This window comes from Mustela putorius, unplaced genomic scaffold (assembly GCF_011764305.1).
Source record: "Mustela putorius furo isolate JIRA1106 unplaced genomic scaffold, ASM1176430v1.1 tig00000056_pilon_pilon_pilon, whole genome shotgun sequence".
In the NCBI taxonomy this organism is placed as follows: domain Eukaryota; kingdom Metazoa; phylum Chordata; class Mammalia; order Carnivora; family Mustelidae; genus Mustela; species Mustela putorius.
In genome coordinates, this window is record NW_025421263.1 from 6370710 (window position 1) to 6390622 (window position 19913).

The 19913-nt window shown below is 35.1% G+C and overlaps 1 protein-coding gene across 3 annotated transcripts in view; it reads right to left on the bottom strand.

Annotated features, from left to right (window-relative positions):
- PDGFC (platelet derived growth factor C) overlaps positions 1 to 19913 on the bottom strand; it is a 206971-nt gene that overhangs the window by 53845 nt on the left and 133213 nt on the right. For all 3 annotated transcript variants that reach the window (XM_004772042.3, XM_013045618.2, XM_013045619.2), the window contains one exon: positions 6846 to 7026. In XM_004772042.3, coding sequence (XP_004772099.1) covers positions 6846 to 7026 — 181 coding nt within the window. The remainder of the gene's footprint in view (positions 1 to 6845; positions 7027 to 19913) is intronic.

The window sequence follows — 19913 nt, forward strand, 5'->3', positions numbered from 1 at the left end:
TCCCTCTGCTTCCACCAATTGCCTCTCTTTCTTCAAATCGTTCCAAACCACTTATATTACACTTACTCATGTAGTGTATTTATATAGGTATATAGGGTGTGTGGGTGTGTGTGTGTGTGTGTTACATTTTTCCCCCTCAAAACAAGGTAAGTTCTCAGAGACCTAGGGCAATGCCATATACATTTTCTAATTTTTTCACAACAAAATATCTCCTCAAATAATTCTTCAAGGCCTATTGAAAAACTTAACAGGAAAATATAAGAGGTTACTGAGGACAAAGCATTTATTTTATCATTTTCAGTTGCAACAAACTTCTAGAGAATAATTCCACAGGTTTGGGGCCATATTAACTCTAAGCTTTTAAGTCTTTGTGGCTTTAGATATAAAACATGAGTCCATCAAACTTCAAGCTTTCTTAAATTCTTATTTATAACCCTTTGTATTTCAACTCAGTTGTCTGTCTGTCGTCTACCATTCCTGCAGTAGCACCAACTGCCTTTTCCTTTCTAACTACAAATCACACCATCTGTGAAATTCTTTCTAAGGTAGCTAGGAATTAACTGGAACAAAAAGAGTCAGTAGAAATGGAAAAGAGACCATGATCTTCACATGAAAGAGAGCACTGTGTCCATGGGGTAGAAATTGTTAGAAAAATACATTAAACAGCTCTTAGCCAAGGAAAAGCTTAGTCTCTGTAGCAATTGTGTAATTTCTTTGATGTAATAAAATACTGTCATCTCTAGACTCCTTGCATAAATATACAGTTACATTGTATATTTTAATAAAAACCTAATCACTCAAAAAGTGTTTCAGACGATGGTATAGACATGAAGTACTTGAAATAACTTCTTTCATTCTCTAAATACTACAAAAAATTCAAAGAACAATTTTTTTCTCTTAATTCTCTCTTAAGGTAAATAAAAATTTATTTTAAAGGTTTACAATCTAAATTTTTCACTCATTAAAACTGGTTTAATACAATATAGGAATGCAGTGCAATTTGTTATGAAGATCTGCAATTTTTAAAAAATCTTGACAGTCTAACACTGAATTTGCTTCCTATGGAGCTATGGAGTTGGGGTTATGATACTGCTCTAAGGGTTTTTATTCCAGGTATGCTGCTTTATTTTTCCTCTAAGAAAATGAACTTGATACCTTGTTTGAGAGTTACTTAGAATTTTTCTTAACCTGAACATAAAAGCAAATTTGGCCTTCAGTTAAGACTTTTCCTTACATGATATTAACAGTGAAATAACCTACTGGCACATGCCAGAAGGGACTGAAAAAATAGCCCCCTCCTCCTTTATCCCTCCAACTTTAATATTCACTGAGCTGCTTTGTTCTCTGTATCCCGCATAATTAATAACTACTTTGGCAATCAGTCATGCATTCCTTAATGGCACCTCAGGCATCAAGTGTCCTTCTAAGCCTTCCCCACAGAAACCATACACCATTCTATAGTGCATACTGGCCAGGCACTGACTTAACTCTGGACAAGTCATTTACAAAATCACTATTAAGGAAAACCCATAGTTGGGATTATAAAGTGGCTACAATACTTGCATGCCATTCTCTAGCATTATTTAATCTCTGGGTATAAGTTTACAAAAAGGAATTAAAAAAAATGTGAGTCCAAACAACTGTTGCTAACCAGTGAAAAAAAGAAAATAGCAAAGAACAGGAAAAATTGAAAAGCAACTTAAAAGATGAGTTTCACGGGTTGCTGTGAGTTAAAAGAGCCTTCAGTTCATTCATCACCCCACACTCTCTTTTCAGACAATAAAGGCAAGAAGATAAAAATATATGGAGTCAATTAGTACGGTAGCTTTAACATGTACTTCTCTTAATCTAAACCGATCCATTTATTACATGAAAAATGCAAATAAATGAATTGCTGAAAATATTGTGTTATTACTTCTGGTCCAAAGCTTAGATTAAAACTCCTGACAAAACAGTATATTCAACAACAGTGTTTTAAAAGAAATCAATGGTGTTTTAATCATTCTTCAAAATTTTAACCAGATTGGAGAGAGAGAAAAAAATCCCCACATCTCATAACCATTTTAAAACATATATATTACAAACAATATATACTCAAGAGGAAATAGTTCTATATGCAAAGAATAAAACCACTAAAAATATTCATATTTGGATTTGTATCTTTTATTTAAAAATAAGCAATTTTTGAAGTAATTTTTGAAGTAATTGATTAAAATATGCAATATTTTATATTAAGACTTATTATTATTATTTTTTTACAAATACACTTTTAATAAGGTCTTTTGATGTTAGCAGAAAAGATGCCATTTTTCAGCTTTGTAGATTTTTTAACATTTTAAAATAATGGTGCTTACACTATAGTACACAGAGTAAAACATACATAATCTATTATAAATTACTCTAAAATTAAACAAGAAATTTTCTTTGTAAGAGATCCGAAATGTGTGCTGGGCTCTCAATGTGTGTGGCCTCCAAACAGAAACAAGCTTGCACTGTTTTATTTCAGTTTTGCTTCATTTCTTCCCAAACAATCTCTCACTGCTAATCTACCAGCCTCCCCCCCCCTTTTTTTAAGCATGAAGGAAAAAAAAAAAATCAAAGACATTATTAACTCCTTATGCACAAGCATAAAAGCTGCATATATATTGTTTGGCATCAATTTACATGGACTTATTTTTCTTTCTTTATTAATGGGGCATAATTGGGGAGTCTATTATTTCCATAAATGATTCTTGAAAATAACATTGAAATGCTACATTTTAAACTTATACAGTGAATCCAGTATTTTTTTTTTTTTAAGCTATAAACAACTAGCTACAATTTCAGGTAAACATCTTATGCTAAAGATTTTTCTAAAGTAAAACTCAGCCTATAATATCAACTTAAAATAGTAAAGTGCAAAGATAAATTTTATTTATGTTTTACTCTAAGGTATCTAGGAATCAAGAAAATGACACTGAAATCTTAATACAAAAAAAAACAGGGTAACTACATCTAAAAGAATACAAAAAATCTTTATTAAATCAACATCACTTTATTCAAAGTAATAAATAATCTCTTGTTTTACCTATACGCGGTCTCATTCATTAGTCTGGGGAAAAGAGTGGGTAAATCATCTGACAAAGGTGAACTTGGTTTTTAATGACAACATGTGTATGGCAACACCGTTTCTGAAAATTTTAAAAGTACTACTGCTAAGATACACACTGTCTAAGATTGGTATAGAATCGACCAACCTTAAAGGTTGGCTAGAATCAGACATATCCATTCATGGTTCCAAAGAAGGCTGCAGAGTGATCCCCCTTACTTGTAAACTATAAAGAATATTAAAATAGAATTTCTCCATAATTGTCCCAGGGAAAAAATGGATTAAACTCAAAGTCTGTTGGTTTTTGAATAGATGCAAAATATGAAGTTAATTATAAAAAGCAGAAAGTATGATTATACACAGTAATGGTTATAATGTCGTTAAGTACACACCAATGTCTTTACTCCAAATGTTCCGTTCCCCACCAGAAAGCGAGAGAGACAGAGACAGAGAGAGGGAGAGACCAGTTTTCCCATATCATGACTTGGAGAATACCTGCTGTCATTACTGCAGTTCACCAGTGCTCTAGGTTATGAATCAGCAACATTACACAACAGTAACAAGGGGAACAGAGTCAATGAAAGTCAGGGCAGCTCCACATTTAGACAACTCTGAGGGGAACTGGCTGAACTTCCATGAGGTACTAGTGAGCAGCTGCAATGTATCTGGCATTGTGCTAGGCGCTCAGCAGCAAACCTCAATTCCGCAAGTTAATAGTCCATTAAGGACTTGGGATTCGCATCATTGCATCATTTGTATCATGACAGAATAAAGAAACCAATGTGGCCAGTGGTCCCTAAAAGTCCTATTTTGCTGTGGCAGGTTGCATTCAATTAGACCAATGCCTCTGGGAAGCTGGGTGTGCTAATTATGAAGTTAATCCTGGGGGAGTGGGGAATCAGAGATGATCCAGGGGTTGGAGGGCACATGCCCTTGAGCAAATGCCAGAAGAACTTTTAAGTCTCTTCTTGAAAAGGCAAACTTTCTTCCCTTGGGCTTTCATTCATTGATACACAGATAAGGTTGATGGATTGTTGCCCTGTTAGTAATAACGTTGTGGGGAGGAGAGGCATGGAGAGAAGGATGTCATTTAGCAATACACAATAATAATTCAAAACATTCTGGAAGGCTTAACAGCAAAACCACTTGTTAAATTTTCACTAACTAAATCTCTGTTTTCTACAGGAATCATGGACAGTAGGAGGGTGGCTGTGTGGGAGAGAGGGAAACATGGAACCAAGACAAAGGAGAGGTGAAGAAAAGGCAGATAAATTGCCAAAATAAATTTAACAGAACCGAAGCTTGTGAGATTACAAAAATCATGTATCTATAATCAGCCTGGAAAACATTCTGGCAAAATTAAGATCACCAAATCACACCTTATTAGGCAATGCAGGACTATGCTGTCACGTTATCTTGTTTCTTGCAGACCAATGGCTGCTGTTTTTTCCTAAGCATGAGACAAATTAAAAAAATATATTTCCTATGTCGTATCTCTACATATCTCCATTTTCTGCAGCCCATCACGAGTCAACTTGGGTACCACACAAAATGTGGCACCGTAGATGCCGGGAGAATGTCAATTCACAGACTACCAAAACCCACATTTGCAATTTTATCAAAGGATTACAGCAACTATTGAAAAATGCACTGAATTTAATTTTAATGATGTAACCGGTGACACAGCTTTCTTCTAAAGGCTCTCAGAAGCAGTTTCTGATCTTAATCACAATAAATCTCCAGAAGCAGATCAAACCACGTGGCAGAGCCCTTTTGAATCAAGAGGATGGGTAATACTTACTGCAGATCCTTATGATGCTTTATCTCATTTCAAGGCTCAGGAACCTGCTTTATGCTCAGTGATAAAAATACCAGGTGTCAGCGAATCATCTGTTAGTTAAGCTGGAGTGAGTGAGCGGTATGATCAACTCAGCATTCAAGTACTTATTAAGAGCCTGTAATGGACCCAGAACTGAGTACAACACTATAAATTTCCTTTACATTTATCTTTACATGAGATATGGATTTATTTAATCTGCACAGCTCCTGGGTTATCCAACTAACTAACCCATGCAGTCATAAAATGAGGAAAAGACAACCCTTGGTGTCGACATATGTACATCTATTTTAGCTTAATATATGTATTAATCTGTAGCATGATAGCGAATTGCTAGCTATAAACATCTAAATTAATACAATGTGAAAAGAACAGTTTATTTAACATATAAATATCTTCTCAGCTTCAAATTTATTTTTGTCACACGTTTGGGATAAATACCCTTTATTTTATGTATTATTTTAAACATTTGTATCTATTTTTTCATCATACCCAGAATACTGAAAACCCATTTACTATTTTTCTCATATTGCTTACAGTAATTCTGAAGTATTCATACAAATACGAAGATGCCACCTAGTATGCTTTTTAAATATGATCAATAATATCACCATTTAAAATAACATAGAAAACAAGATCTTCAATGATTTTGACAGAAGGTTTAGCAAACCAGCAGGCACATGGGCAACACAACAGGGTGTGGGTTACATGCATTAAAACCTGTGCTTTTTCTGGGTATAAGAACAGTGCACACAGCAAACTAGCAATTCGTGAAGCCCATTAGGAAATATGGAATCAATATTAAAATTTGTATATTATATTCATATTGTAATGTTAAGGTGAAGTTTCCTTTTTTGGTTGTTCAGTATGCCCCAGGCATGAAATAAAGGGTACAAGCAATCAGGATATAACTAAAATTATAGTAATAATTATAATTAGGCAAAGTAGATTTCCTAAATTCCCGTGATAATTTCAAAACATCTTTTTTGAAACAAAAGAGCCAGAAATATTATTTAAGCAGTGTAAGTAGGAAAATGGAGATAACTACTTCTTAACATGTATTTTACTCTAACATTGGTAACATTAAAAAGAAGAGTGAATTTATCTTTCTCAATAAAAAGAAAAAGGTTATGCACATAGTCATAAACAACACATTAAAAAAATATTTTTCGGAAGGTTCAGGTAAGGAAGGATGCCAACCTTAACTGGAGGGGAACAGTAAGACAGCAAATTAAGAACATGAACTTCTAACGCAATTACAGACATGAATCTAGCTAAAATGGCATTAATGTCAAATCGTGCTGGCTTTCTAGTTCTGCAATGTATTTATTCCAAATATACAGGTGAATTGGAAAATTAGAACCATTACAATCCCGTGTTAAGCTTCAAAGTTTCCATCTTTAAAGTGAGAGGAACAGGTAGCAAAATGCAAAGGAATATCATATAAGAAAGGTCTCCAGAAAAGCCAGAAAACTAAAATCGTATTTTATCATTTAATATGATTCAAACTTGAAATTCAGGAAGACATTATACTGTCCAAATTGTGATGGTGATCTAAATGCTATGAGTAATAAATACACAGATTTTCCCTTTTTTTTTTTTTTCAGGAGAAAATGTTACCCACATATGTAACTTCCCATAAATACTGAAATATCAGTGAGCTGCGGAGGAATGGATATGATGCAATCTCCTAAAAGTTGTAAAAAACAAGTTATCTCATTGCACTGCAAAAGGTATTTCACCGGACTAATGATCTATAGTAAGGAATTCAAGTTATTTGTGATACCACAGTGATGTTTATGGATAAGAAAAAATCAAGTGAAGGAAAGGTCTTTGTTTTTTGTTTTTCCTGATTCTTTTTAAAATAAGTACACAGAACAGTAACTCAATTAAATAAGGAAATCTCTAAGTGATACTTACTGGCACAACAATGTTGTAGTGGATGCAGAACCCGGGTTCAGAAGGAAAATATTCATCAGATACAAATCTTATCCTGATTTGATTTCCTTTAGAAATCTGTTTTCCTGGCACAGTTCCAGAACCACACCAGCGCCCTAATATAGTTCCATCACTGGGTTCTTCAACTTCTACAAAGTCATACCTGCAAGACACAAAGACAAAAGAGACATAAAGTCCTATGAACTGCTACTGTAACAATTCAAAGTCCACGATCATGGGTCTGATGAATCTATCTATGGACCAGAGCCAGGGGTCCATTCCAAATTTAACTAGGTAAATATAATAAAATAGTCCAAAGAAGAGATACAACTGAAAATGCATTCTCTGTTAAAGGAAAATGAATCTTCTACTCTAAGCCTTCCATAAAACTGTTAATGAACTTCAAATTCACTGAACAGCCATCTCAACACTTAAATATTCTGTATGCAGCAACCATAGCTGACAGTTTGTGAATTATTCCATTTAATTTCCATATGGATATGACAGTTTTACTCTAATCTTAATTGCTATTATCACTGCCCATTACTTTCTGACAGTAACGCTTTCACCCTAGGCAGACTCCCTGGCTCCCTTTCCTGATCTGCCGCAAGCTTTTCTAGAGCCACATCTTTACACATACATCCTTCAAATCTTGCTTTGTACCAGTCTGCCTCTGGGAGACCTTTCTGCTGTTCTCAGCTCATCGCCATCTTTCTGTTTGTGATAAACACTTATTTTCAATATTCACTATATATGAAAGTGATCCCTTTTCTATTCTTTTTTTTTTTTTAAGATTTTATTTATTTGAGAGAAAGAGGGAGAGTGAGCAAGAGAGAAAGAAAGGGAGCAAGAGAGAGCACATTCAAGTGGGAGGAGAGGCAATGGGAAAGGAAGGAATAGATGCTCCACTGAGCAGGGAGTGGGACATGGGACTTGATCCCAGGACCATGAGACTACGACCTGAGCTGAAAGCAGACACTTAACCAACTGAGCCACTCAGGCGCCCCCAACACGTGATCCATTTTCTTAGTCTCTTAAATCCTTGAAGAAAGGAATTGATTTTTATATTCTTTGAGTTCACACTACACTACACACAGTATCTTAAACATAAGGAATAAATAATATTTTGCCAGCAAATGTTAATTTTGGTTCGGAAGGCTTCAGTCAGTGGTACTCCTGAAGAGCAGTATTGTCTCTTAAGAAAATGTTTCAGAAGTGACCTGTAGAGGCATTCTCAGCTATACTGAAGTTAGGAGTGAGGTGGGCACTACGACATGTAATAGGCAAGGTCCAGGGATTTCAACCATGGGAAGTCCAACAACAATGGGAAGTCTAAGAAGTCTGTCTCTGCCCCATGTTCTCTGAGCTTTCCAAACAGTTCACTAGACATTCATATGGCAAAATTTTTGATATAGCTCATTGAGTTTGGAAACTAATAATTATCTCACATACAAATATGTTTTGCAGTTTTAGTTAAAACCAAATTTTCCAGAAATTAAGCTATTGAGTAAGTTGAGGAAAGTTTCCATGTTTGGAACTTTACCAAGAACTACTATTTGGAAAAACATATCATGAACAGGAACACTGCTTATACTATTTGTACAATTAAAACAGTTAAACATAAACATATTCACCTGTACCTATAATGGTCATATTGACAATGAGTCTACTTAAAAGATGCAAGCATCTGACCACTTTTGTTTTCCTAGTGTAACTGTGCATGTGTCCTTATGTATTTAAATCCACTATTTTCATAGAACTCACTTTGCAATTTCTGGTTTCTATAGCACACATGCCATTGTATTTATATTTTAAACAACTGTGCCCATAAATAGATGATTCTTCCATAAACTTATTTCAGAAAACTAAATAGGATACTGCAAAACTTTTCTTAAAAGGTAGGTAGATCTGACATGGTTGAAATCACCAATGGATTCTTCCAAAAATCTAAATTCAGCAGATGTTAGACAACTAAAAATAATACATTTTATGCAGTATTGAATTTACAGAAAAAAATTGGTGAAAATTATATACAAAGTATCTAACAGGACAATTTCTGCTTATTCATCTTCATCCTGAAGAAGTACCCAGAACTGTCTTATGACATGTAACTTAACTTGTTTCAGCCTCATTTTCCTTGGTCTTACATTGACGAGAAAGCTACTTAGCTCACAGGGATGTCTTAAGACAGCACACCTGTGTCGTACCTGAAACAGGGCTGGCACACAGCTGCCGTTCAATAAAGCTGTCCTTCCTCTCCAACCGGCATCCCTTGTTCCCACCTTCACATGAACTTTTAATATAACCTTTGGAGCTCGAAAACAATAAATAAAACTCAAATACAAAGATCAGACTATCTGCTCTACGTGATGAGTCTGGGGTCATCAATGACTAATGTGTAAGTCAACCAATATCACCATTTTAGGAGCTCGGTGTATGGGTGTGGTGGGACCGAAAAGCGGCGTGCTCAAGGTCAGAAGAGTTGGGTAGAACAGACCTAAGTAGTTATTTCCGATGTACTTGGTACAGAAGTGGACAGCTACCATGTGATAAGAAAGGATAATTTTTACATCAAGACTGTTTACACATGAAACAAAGCATTTATTCAGAGAGTATCTCTTTGTGCTTGGAGGTTTTTGGCCTAAACCTCTATAATGTAGGTTACCACCATTGTGAGCTCGAAGAAAGCCAGGTTTCAGACCTGCTCAATCATTCTGTAAGTATTTATGAAGCGCTGACTTGGTGCAAAGCTAGATTCTTAGGATACAAAGATGAAACTATAGCTTCTTTGGGCTCAGGGCCCATAAAACACTTTGGTAAGTGCTCCAATGAGAGTGCGTAGGAAATACTGTGGAATACTGGCAGAGTAGGAGTAATTCTACACAGTAAGATTAGGGTCAGCTTACAAAGGAACATTTGGTCTGTCAGTGGGTACTGAATGACCAGGGCTGAAAAGAGGGGAAATGGAAACGCACTGGAGTGAGAAGTACAATCTGTAAGATGCAGAAAGAGGGGGCCAGGCATGGTGGGCGGTGAGTGGAGGGCAGGAAACAAAGAAGCAGATGAAGATCAAGCTGGAAGAATAGGTGTAGGTGGAAAGGCCTGGGTACTTCAGAGGCAGATGTTGGAATATTTTGTAGGCCAATGTTGCAAACAGGTCAGCGCAGTTTTAATAAGCTCTATGTTTCCAAAATTTATATCAACATTGCAAAAAGTGGAATTTCACAGGAAAGTCTGAATTTCTGTTTTTTTTGTTGTTGTTGTTGCTGTTGTTTTTTATTTTTATTTTTTAATTAAATTTAAAGATCTGGTAATGCTAAATATCATTAGCCCTGGTATGACTGCTCAGATCTCCGGAATTGGTGTCACCTCCAGGAGAGGTGGTATCTCCCATTTCCTGCCTTATCCCTAACATCTATGTGACAGGAACACAATAAGAGCAGTATTGCTATCTGGTGAATGAAGGAATGAACACTGAACCTTCATAGCAGCTGAGGTTGGGACCAGGCGGAAATAGCTTTGGATGGGACATGTTCTAAGTTTTTAAAGATGCCCATTTACGTTCTATGCTGCCGCTACTGCTGCTGCTGCTGCTGCTGTTTTAATGCCCAGATCGATCATCACCTAGTTGCAGTACCCGTCCATGGAGGCATCTGAATGTGCCTCCCTTAGAGAGGATGGCTGTGGAGGTTTCCGTGAGGAAGTAACACGGGCAGAGAACAGAATCTTCACGTATCTGAAGGATGCCGGGAAACAAGGACATTACAAACAAGGGTAGAAAGAAGAGTGCCTGTAACAAAAACATCCTGAAAAGGAGCAGTTAGGGGGGATGTGAGGAAAGCCTCTGTGACTGACGCAGCAGAACGGAGCGAAGAGGGAAGGGAAATATCCACCAGCAGCAGAAGTGGTGGACAGCGCCCCGAGTGCCAGATACCAAAGAAAGCTCAAAGACGACGGAAACTGAAAGCCACCCCCCTCCGGTTTGGCAGTTCAGTCATTTCAGCAAACTGGTTGGACGGAACACAAAGCATCAAAAATTTACTTCAGTCCATTTTCAAAATAACTATTATCTTTCTAATAGAAGCATCCTAAGAGAAGAAGGCCATATGCAAGAGAACTACACGAATTCACATTAAGTGTTTTTACTATTATATACTTTTTTATTTATTAAGAAATAAACATTGTTATTTATGTATCTGATTGGAAGCTCTTTAGAAGTATTTAAAGAGATTATATACACAAAACAGCTGGATTATAAATGTTAAGTTTTTAAGGAACAAGTAAGTCCTAACTTTGGCTCTATTTACATTCTGCTACAAAAATCACTGTCCTCAAATAGCAGTTAGAAGCACATTATTACTTTTTTCATGAAGATTTTCTACCTAACTTGATGCCATTAAAAAAAATCCACTAATCTATATAACAATTTCTGGATTTGCAGTTAGACAGTTGGCAATTAATTCTTATACCTCATACAAGCCTGATGCACACATTTACCACAGTGCTTTAAAAAAATCTTTTTTTTTTTTAACATTCCATGAAGGTTAAATGAAATGGACATCTAAAAAAGTACTGTGTTCTTGCCTATAAAACAGCAGAATCTAACATGTGCTACTAATTCTTTCACAGTGAACTTATAAGATTTTTTTCAGAAGTGAGGTCCTATAACAATATAATTCTAAATTTCACTCATTTATTCCACCATCAATTTCAATGGTAATACTCAATGATGGTTTAGATGTCTGTGGAACTGAAAAGTATCAGTAACATCATTATTTACTGAAGCTTAGTTTTCCCTTTTCATCAAAACAGTAAATCCCCTTGCTAAAGGATGTGGTTACAAAAACTGCATTTTAAAATGTAAAATAGACACAGTGAAGATCTACCTGTACACTGTTCCCAAGCTTCACTGTTGCTATCTAATCAGCAAAATAAAAAAAACCAAAACCAAAAATCACTGACACTTAATTTTCTATTTCCTTTAAATTGTTTGAGGATATATAGAATGTGGTTGGAAAAAAGCTCATGCGTTAAATCTAGTTGCCTTCCCTAATAATTTGAAGATTCTCTTTTTTCTGATAAAATGTTTGCAGATGGAATTCACTGTGGAAGTTGGTTGGTTTATATACCATAGCACTGCTCAAAACATCAAGAAGAGAGAAAACAATGAAGAAAGATGTCTGCAGGCCTCAGTCAAACGAAAGGGAGATGGTAAAACCAAGCAGCATTTGACACATAAAAGTGAAATCACAAAACATAATCTTCCTTACACACAAAAATCTATGCATGCCCAGGTGACTGTTCTGGAGACTTAGTAATCCCTATAATACACTCTCAGGTATTAATTTCCAACATGCACAACTGCTCACATCAGTGTTTAAAGGATTTACTAAACCTATTTTATGAGCCAATCAAACATCACTTTCTCACGGCAACATGATACAGAGCACACAGCGGTAAGTGGTTTATAATGATCACTCCCTTTCTCTAACAAACCCCTGGGGACCCACGGAGGATTTATGTTCTTTTATGTTGAACAAACAAGTCTGGTATTGTAGACAAAATTTTCATTCTCATGTGGGAATTTAAAAACTGTGAGGGTATGAGGACTGCTTTCTTACTCCCCAGAACTGTAAGGAGTATACCAGAGAAATAAATTCCCTGGTAAACATAATTGTCAGACAGCCAGCCTCCTTCAACAAAAATAAACCAGTCCGGCAAAATAGGTTGTTTCTAGTTCAAACTAATGAAAACTAAAGAAAACCGAACCTGACAGTAGTGTAAAACCCTGCCAACAAACAGACGTGGATCTTAAAAGACCCAGCTCTGCAGTGTCGCCTGGAGCCCTAGTTTGTTGGGAAAGGTAATAAAATTAGTAAGATGCCAATTATTCTGCAGTGCTTATTGAATTATACTTCGGTTTAGCAGAATACCACTTGTACACAGAATAGACGTTTTAGATTCCTATTTTTAGATTCTATCCTGTAGATTTCCTATAAACAGCAAAATCTTCATATAAATTTTCAATATACACATATTGATATTAATAATAATTACATTTATCGATTGCTTTTTATACTTTAACTCATTTAATCCTTAAAAAAAATCACAAAAAGTTGATACTGTGACTCTGCCCACTTTTCAGGTTATAAAATACAGAAAAACTAAGTTCTTGGCCAAGGTCACATAGCAGCTAAATGTAGAGCCAAGGCTTCCACATTGGCAGCTGAACTCTAGAACACAGGCTAACTTCAGAACCCTTAAGTTCTAAGCTGCACTGTGTAATATATTTTAGATAGATAGTTATATTTGCTTTATTTTGAGACCTAATTGTAGAAAATTTGTGTCTTTGTTCAAACTGGCTAAATGGCTTTATTCAATGGCTAAAGAAATAGTAAAGGTCATTCAAATACAACTGATCAGTCAACTTGGCAATTTTACTGATACTTGTTTAAATTAATTTGGTAATTCAGTAGTCCCCCTTATCTGCAAGGGGTATGTTCCAAGATCACCAATGGATGCCTGAAACTTCAAACAGTACCAAACCCCATATGTACTGTTTTTTCATACACATATGTACCTGTCACAAAGTTTAATTTATAAATTAGATACAGTAAGACATTAACAACTATAACTAATAATAAAATAGAACAATCGTGATCATATACTAAAATAAAAGCTACGTGACTGTGGTCTTTTCCTCTCTCTCAAAATATCTCATTATACTGTACTCGCCAGTCTTGTGATAATGTGAGATGATAAAAAACCTATGAGATGAGATGAAGTGAGGTGAATGACGTAGGTACTGTGAAGTAGTGTTATTACTTGTTCTACTGACCTGATGATACAGCAGAAGGAGGATCATCTGTTTCCAGACCTCAGATTGCCCCCGTTAACCGAAACACTGGTTAAGGGGGGTACTAGTGTATTTACTTTTGGTTACTCTAAATTCTTTATTGATAGTTTTAAATCTACATAGAAAATGTGTAAGTCAAACCACTAAGCATGCTTCAGAGGCTGACAACACACCGACGGAGTAATTTTCATGAAAATTACTATGAGAAACAGTTATTTGTTCATGGTGGAATTGTGTATGGTAGGAAATTAACAGATTAAATTTCTCTTGTTACCAAATAAAAGGTAGAAAAACTAAGCCAAACAAAGCACAGGGGGAAAACTAATGAAGACAGAGACCATAAGAGATATATTCAAAACCCAAATTAGAATTTAGAATTAAAACCAAAAGCTGGTTCTCAAAAACGAGAGACACAGACAGCAGGAGTAAGGAGAAGGGCGGGGACGGGGGAGGAGACAGAGAGAATATAATCAAGAATTTACAGAATTAGTAGTGAGAAAGAAGATATAATCACAGATGAAAAATGTATTCAAACTTTGTATGTTTTATGTAGCTTTATGCTAATGAACATGAAAAGCCAAATGAAATGATTACTTACGAGGAAAATGTAAGTTATCAAAATTGACTGATGTAGAAAAAGTGAACTAATAGCTCTAGAAGAAACTGAAAAGATTATCAAACACTTGTCAATGAAAGATGAAAAGGTATGGGACTTATAGGAGAGTTCTATTTGACTATAAGGAAACATACAATTTCAATGTTATATATAGAAGCACTTGTAAAAAAATGAAAATGGCAGATATTTACCTAAATTACTAATAAAATAAACTCACCTAAATTTTGTGGATACAGTTTATAATGCTATATTATATACTTTAAGGTTGCTAAGGGATTATATCTTAAATGTTCTCATCACACAAAAGAAACGGAATTATGTGTCCTGATGAAGATGTTAGCTAACTCCGTGGTTATATCTAAGAACTTGTAAAAAAATGAAAATGGCAGGTATTTACCTATATTAATAACAAAATAAACTCACCTAAATTTTGTGGATACAGTTTATAATGCTATATTATATACTTTAAGGTTGCCAAGGGATTAGATCTTAAATGTTCTCATCACACAAAAGAAACGGAATTGTGTCCTGATGAAGATGTTAGCTAACTCTGTGGTGGTAATCACATTGCAATATACAGGTGTAGCAAATCAACACATTGTATACCCTAAACCTACACAATATTATATTCCAGTTATACCTCAATCAAGCTGGAAAGTTAAATGAAACTTAAAATCTCTAATAAATGAAAAACTTGGTATTCATATTCTTTCAACTGGCAAAATCAAACATTAAAAATCATGACAATTTTACTTAAAAACTGAGGGAAACACAAAAATACCAAATAAAAGCTCATCATATATCATCCAATAGTCAATTAAAACATGGCATACTTCGTGACAAAATGTGGATTTAGTTCGTGAACATGAAGATGAAGGCAAAATTGACCTTTTAGAAGATTAAAGGAGAAAAACTGTAGGATCATATTAATAAATGCTGAAACAATGTGAAATAATCAACTAGTTAGATTAAAAACATGAGTAAAATGTGACTAGCAGGAAACTTTCAAATCATGGTGTAAATTATTTAACAGAAACTGAGAGTCTTAAATTAAATAAAATTGAAATCACTCTATTTAAAGCTAGAATAAAGACACTGTTGGCCATTCTCACACTATTTTCAGGTGTTTGTCTGTTTGTTTGTATGTTGAGGGGAGGGCGTATCTATTTAGCTATGAGAGAAAAGAAAACAAATGTCATAAAGAGAAGAGAAGAGAAAAATGATCCTTAGTTTGATACTAGATTCCCTTGAGGATAGACTACAGTAAGGTAAAGCACTGACACTGGAAAAGCTTGGAAATAACCACATATGAGATAGAGTGGCTTAGAGTATGGTAAGGGAGGGAGAGCCTAAGAATGGTTATATGCTCTCTATATTTTGAAGGTAAATTTGATATGAGTTGGTGTGGGGTATGGCTTTTAAAAACCATTCAGAACAGAAGAGATTTCAGTAAAGTGACTAAAAATAGGACCCATATACAAATATCACTAATTTTTCCTTGTAACAGCAAATACCAGAAACTGCATAGGGGGAAATGTCTCTCACAGAATTATAACAACACATAGTAATAAATATGATAATAAATTATAAACACTATATGAGGAAATGTATATAATATACCAAAGGACAAAAAGACACAACTTTACTATAATGCTTAAGAAATAAGACTTCTACAATATTTGTACAAAACAAAATCACCACAATACAGCAAACTTTATGTAGTACATGCTATGTACCAGATACTTTATAAATACTAACTCATTCAATCTTCCAACTCAACCCTCTCCATAGCTACCCATATTATACCCATATTATAAATGGGGAAACTCAGGTACAGAGAGATAATGCAACAGGGCCAAAGCCATTATAGCTAAGAGTAATGAATTGGAATAGGAACCTTGCTCCAGGCTTCAGAGCCTGTGTTTTTAACCATTATGCCTTACTGTCTCTACCCAGTTAAACAACACAGCAGAAACTTACCATTGGCTCAGTGTCAGTGTTCCTAATTCACTGTTAAGAACTCTGATTTTAAACTCTCCAGATCCTCTTCCTTAAAATGTGGAAACTACTCATTAACTCTCGAGACTGTTGTGAGTTTCAAATAAAAGAAAGTATATAAAGTGTTTACAAAAGTTCCTAACAGATAAGCTGCTCAATAAACGGTCTGTGTGTGTGTGTGTGTGTGTGTGTGCTCAGTAATTACTATCATTGCAGTCATACGTGCAAGCAATGGAAGACTCTACCGTGTGGAAGGACAGACCCCACAGCTCCTCATACAGTGCTAAGTTGCAAGGATCCCTACTTTCAATCATGGCAGACCCCAGAACCAGCTCTCCTTGCCATTCTTCCCCTGTGGAAGTAACATTCCTGACTCTAATCTGCCAAAATAATATAAGCTATTATTACTAACAGTTGCTCCTTTCATTGTAGTAGAAGAGACAGATTCATCTGTAGACTGAAAACACTGAACACTGATTTTTTTTGTCAGCATTTTATGCCCCATAAAATAAGCACAATAATAGTATCAATATTCTGACTGTTGGGAGGATTAAGTGCCATAACATATCAAAAGCACTCACCTGTTTGCTCAGAATCTTCTTCAAGACTGATCAGCCATTGAAATATATGGTTACTTATCCTCAATTATTACTCACAGGTAGTTATGCATTTTTACAGAAACATCACTTCCGATCTGTGTACTACTACTGAAATAATGACAAGATTTAGGTGGCTAATCCATAATTCAGAGACTGCTCCCAAAGCAAAGTAAAATATTCATGTTCTTCTCTACCCGGAAGACTACTTCTAGTACTCTTTATTACGCTCCTGTAATTAGTTTAAAAAAAAAAAAAAAGAAATCTCATTAACATTCAGGACTGCCTACTACGATGTTCTAATGTGTGTGAGACTGTTTATTAAACACACGTTGAGTGAATCACTACTAAATAAGTATTAATTCAGGAAGAGTTCATACGAATGATTAATAATATACCTTTATTCCATGTGTCAACAACTGAACCACTTAGTATTGAAAGAAAATTGAGAAACTGAATTTAAGAAATAAAATTAATATTCTATCTGGACTAAAGCAAAATTTTTCTTTGATGGACTATCATCTCATTTTCCTTTCTACTTTCAATAAATAGAGTAAGAATAAAAGGAGAGAGGGCTGGTAGAGGTCGGTAGAAATAGGAAAAAAAAAAAAAAGGAGGACCTCCTCCAAAGCATCCAAGTGAGCTTAGAATATTTAGGAATATTGAAATACGAATATTTAGGAATATTAAAATCTCTTAACACTTAGAGAATGACTTTAAGGGCATCAAAATGTAAGATAAGAAGGAAGGAAGGGCTATGAATATCCTCTCTCATCTACCTAACACCTCGACAGTTCCAGGCACTGTTTCCATAAGTAACCACTACCAAAAGACACCTACATGCCCCTTCTGCATGTTCTTTGAATAAATGAATTTCATTGCCCAGATGTATTTATAAAAGGCCATGACATCATTAATCAAGACATCTTTAAAGGATTTTGCTGTAGGCTCGGTTCTTTCAGTTTTTATCTATACTGTATCATTGCTACATTTGAAAATATCGAGGTATTCTAGATATGGATTGATCTAAGGCTAAGAGAAATACTTAAGTAGCATGATAGCAAAATTTGGACAGGATTCATGTTATGCTTATCAAAGCATTATTATGAATTCAGGTCTGATTTTTTAAAGAAAATATTTAAATGGCTGATCAACAGCACAAGGCATTTAGGCTTGTAGGTTTAGAGATGGAAATTTACTTTTACTTTTTACTTTTTGGTGATGCTGTCTGTGAAAATGATAAAATGAGTTTGTTTTAGAATATATCATAGTGAGATGAAAATATGTCATTTTAGAGTATCATAGAATTTCTGGTACAATGACTGAATATGAATGTTTAAAAAAAAACTAAGTATTTACTTCGAGCATCTTTACTTATTGAACATTCATTTGTTATTTGCTTATTTTTTAAAAGATGTTATTTATATTTATTTGACAGAGGGAGAGATAGACACAGAAAGGGTACCAGAGGGAGAAGGAGGCTCCCCAACAAGCAGGGAACCCAATGTGGGGCTCGATCCTAGGATGCCAGGATCCTGACTGGAGCAGAAGGCAGACGCCCAACTGACTAAGCCACCCAGGTGCCCCTTGAATATTTATTTTTAATTAAATGATTTATCATCAAAGAATGTGAAAAAAAAATGTTCTTAGAATTTAAAAGAAATTTTAGTCATTCCAGGAAAATTCATTATTCAACTTTTGACATCTAAGAACAGATTTATAGACTTGTACTTTAATAAACACAAACAGAAGAGCAGAGAATGTCAATCCAGATTGATGTACTGATGATTTTAAGGATATAGGTGTTCAATATAAAATGGCTCTAGGCTTCAGGTTCCTTTTCAACAAAATAAAGAAATAAACAAAACCAGATAGTAGAAGAGGTCATTTAAAAAAAAAATCTTGGCTTTTTTTCCACCTTAAGAACCTAAATATGTTTCCTTTCGGGTGTGTAGAATTTCAAAAAGTAAGTAATTATACATGGAACACGTTATTAGAATGCCTACTACAACATTTTCTGGAAAATCTTATTTTTTTCCAAGGTCTATATAGAACTGTTATCACCCAATATCATTAACTGTCTACAGGGAATATCCATGGAAACCAATTTATAAATACCAATGTATTATGAAACGAGAAAAAAATTACTAATAGAAGTATTGAGAGGTATGTACTACCCAGTGGAATCCTGTGTTGGGCAAGGTCTGCCGTCTGACCATGGCAAGCTCTAATCCCTTCAAGGAAAGTGAGTGTCTCCAATGGAGATGTTATAATACCTTTTCCTAATTCTGTCACTTTTATAAAACTCTTCCAAAGTGCTCATTGGTAAATGAGGAAGGACTGCTGTCCCACAGGGAAAATCCTTTTTTTTATTTACTGCACAGCACAAATCACACCTCAAAAGGTCAGCCTTTAGAACATCAAAGTACATTTCATAATTTATTTGACAGAGGCTCCATCTGACTCTTCTGATAAGAAATATATGCCTTATCCCTTATGAGATAGAATACCAATTGGAGTGGTGCCAAGAAGGCACAATAGAATTGAGTCCAGCATAAAGAAAATTATTGTTTGTTTATTTTTTTTAAAGACTTTATTTATTTATTTGACACAGAGAAAGAGAGATCATAAGTAGGCAGAGAGGCAGACGGGCATGGGGGGGATGGAAGCAGGCTCCCTGCTGAGCAGAGAGCCCGATGCGGGGCTCGATCCCAGGACCCTGAGATCATGACCCGAGCTGAAGGCAGAGACCTGACCCACTGAGCCACCCAGGCGCCCATAAAGAAAATTCTTAATAAATGGAATACATTTTCATTATCTAATATCAATTCTATTAAGATTTCTAAGCTTTCTAGTTTTTTATGCAACTCAGCTAATTTAAGTTACAACAATGTTTCAAACAGCTAACAGAATGTTTACTATTTTGTTTGCTTTTTCAACCTTTTCCCACTATATGGACTACAGGTACATCTGTCTGTGTATGT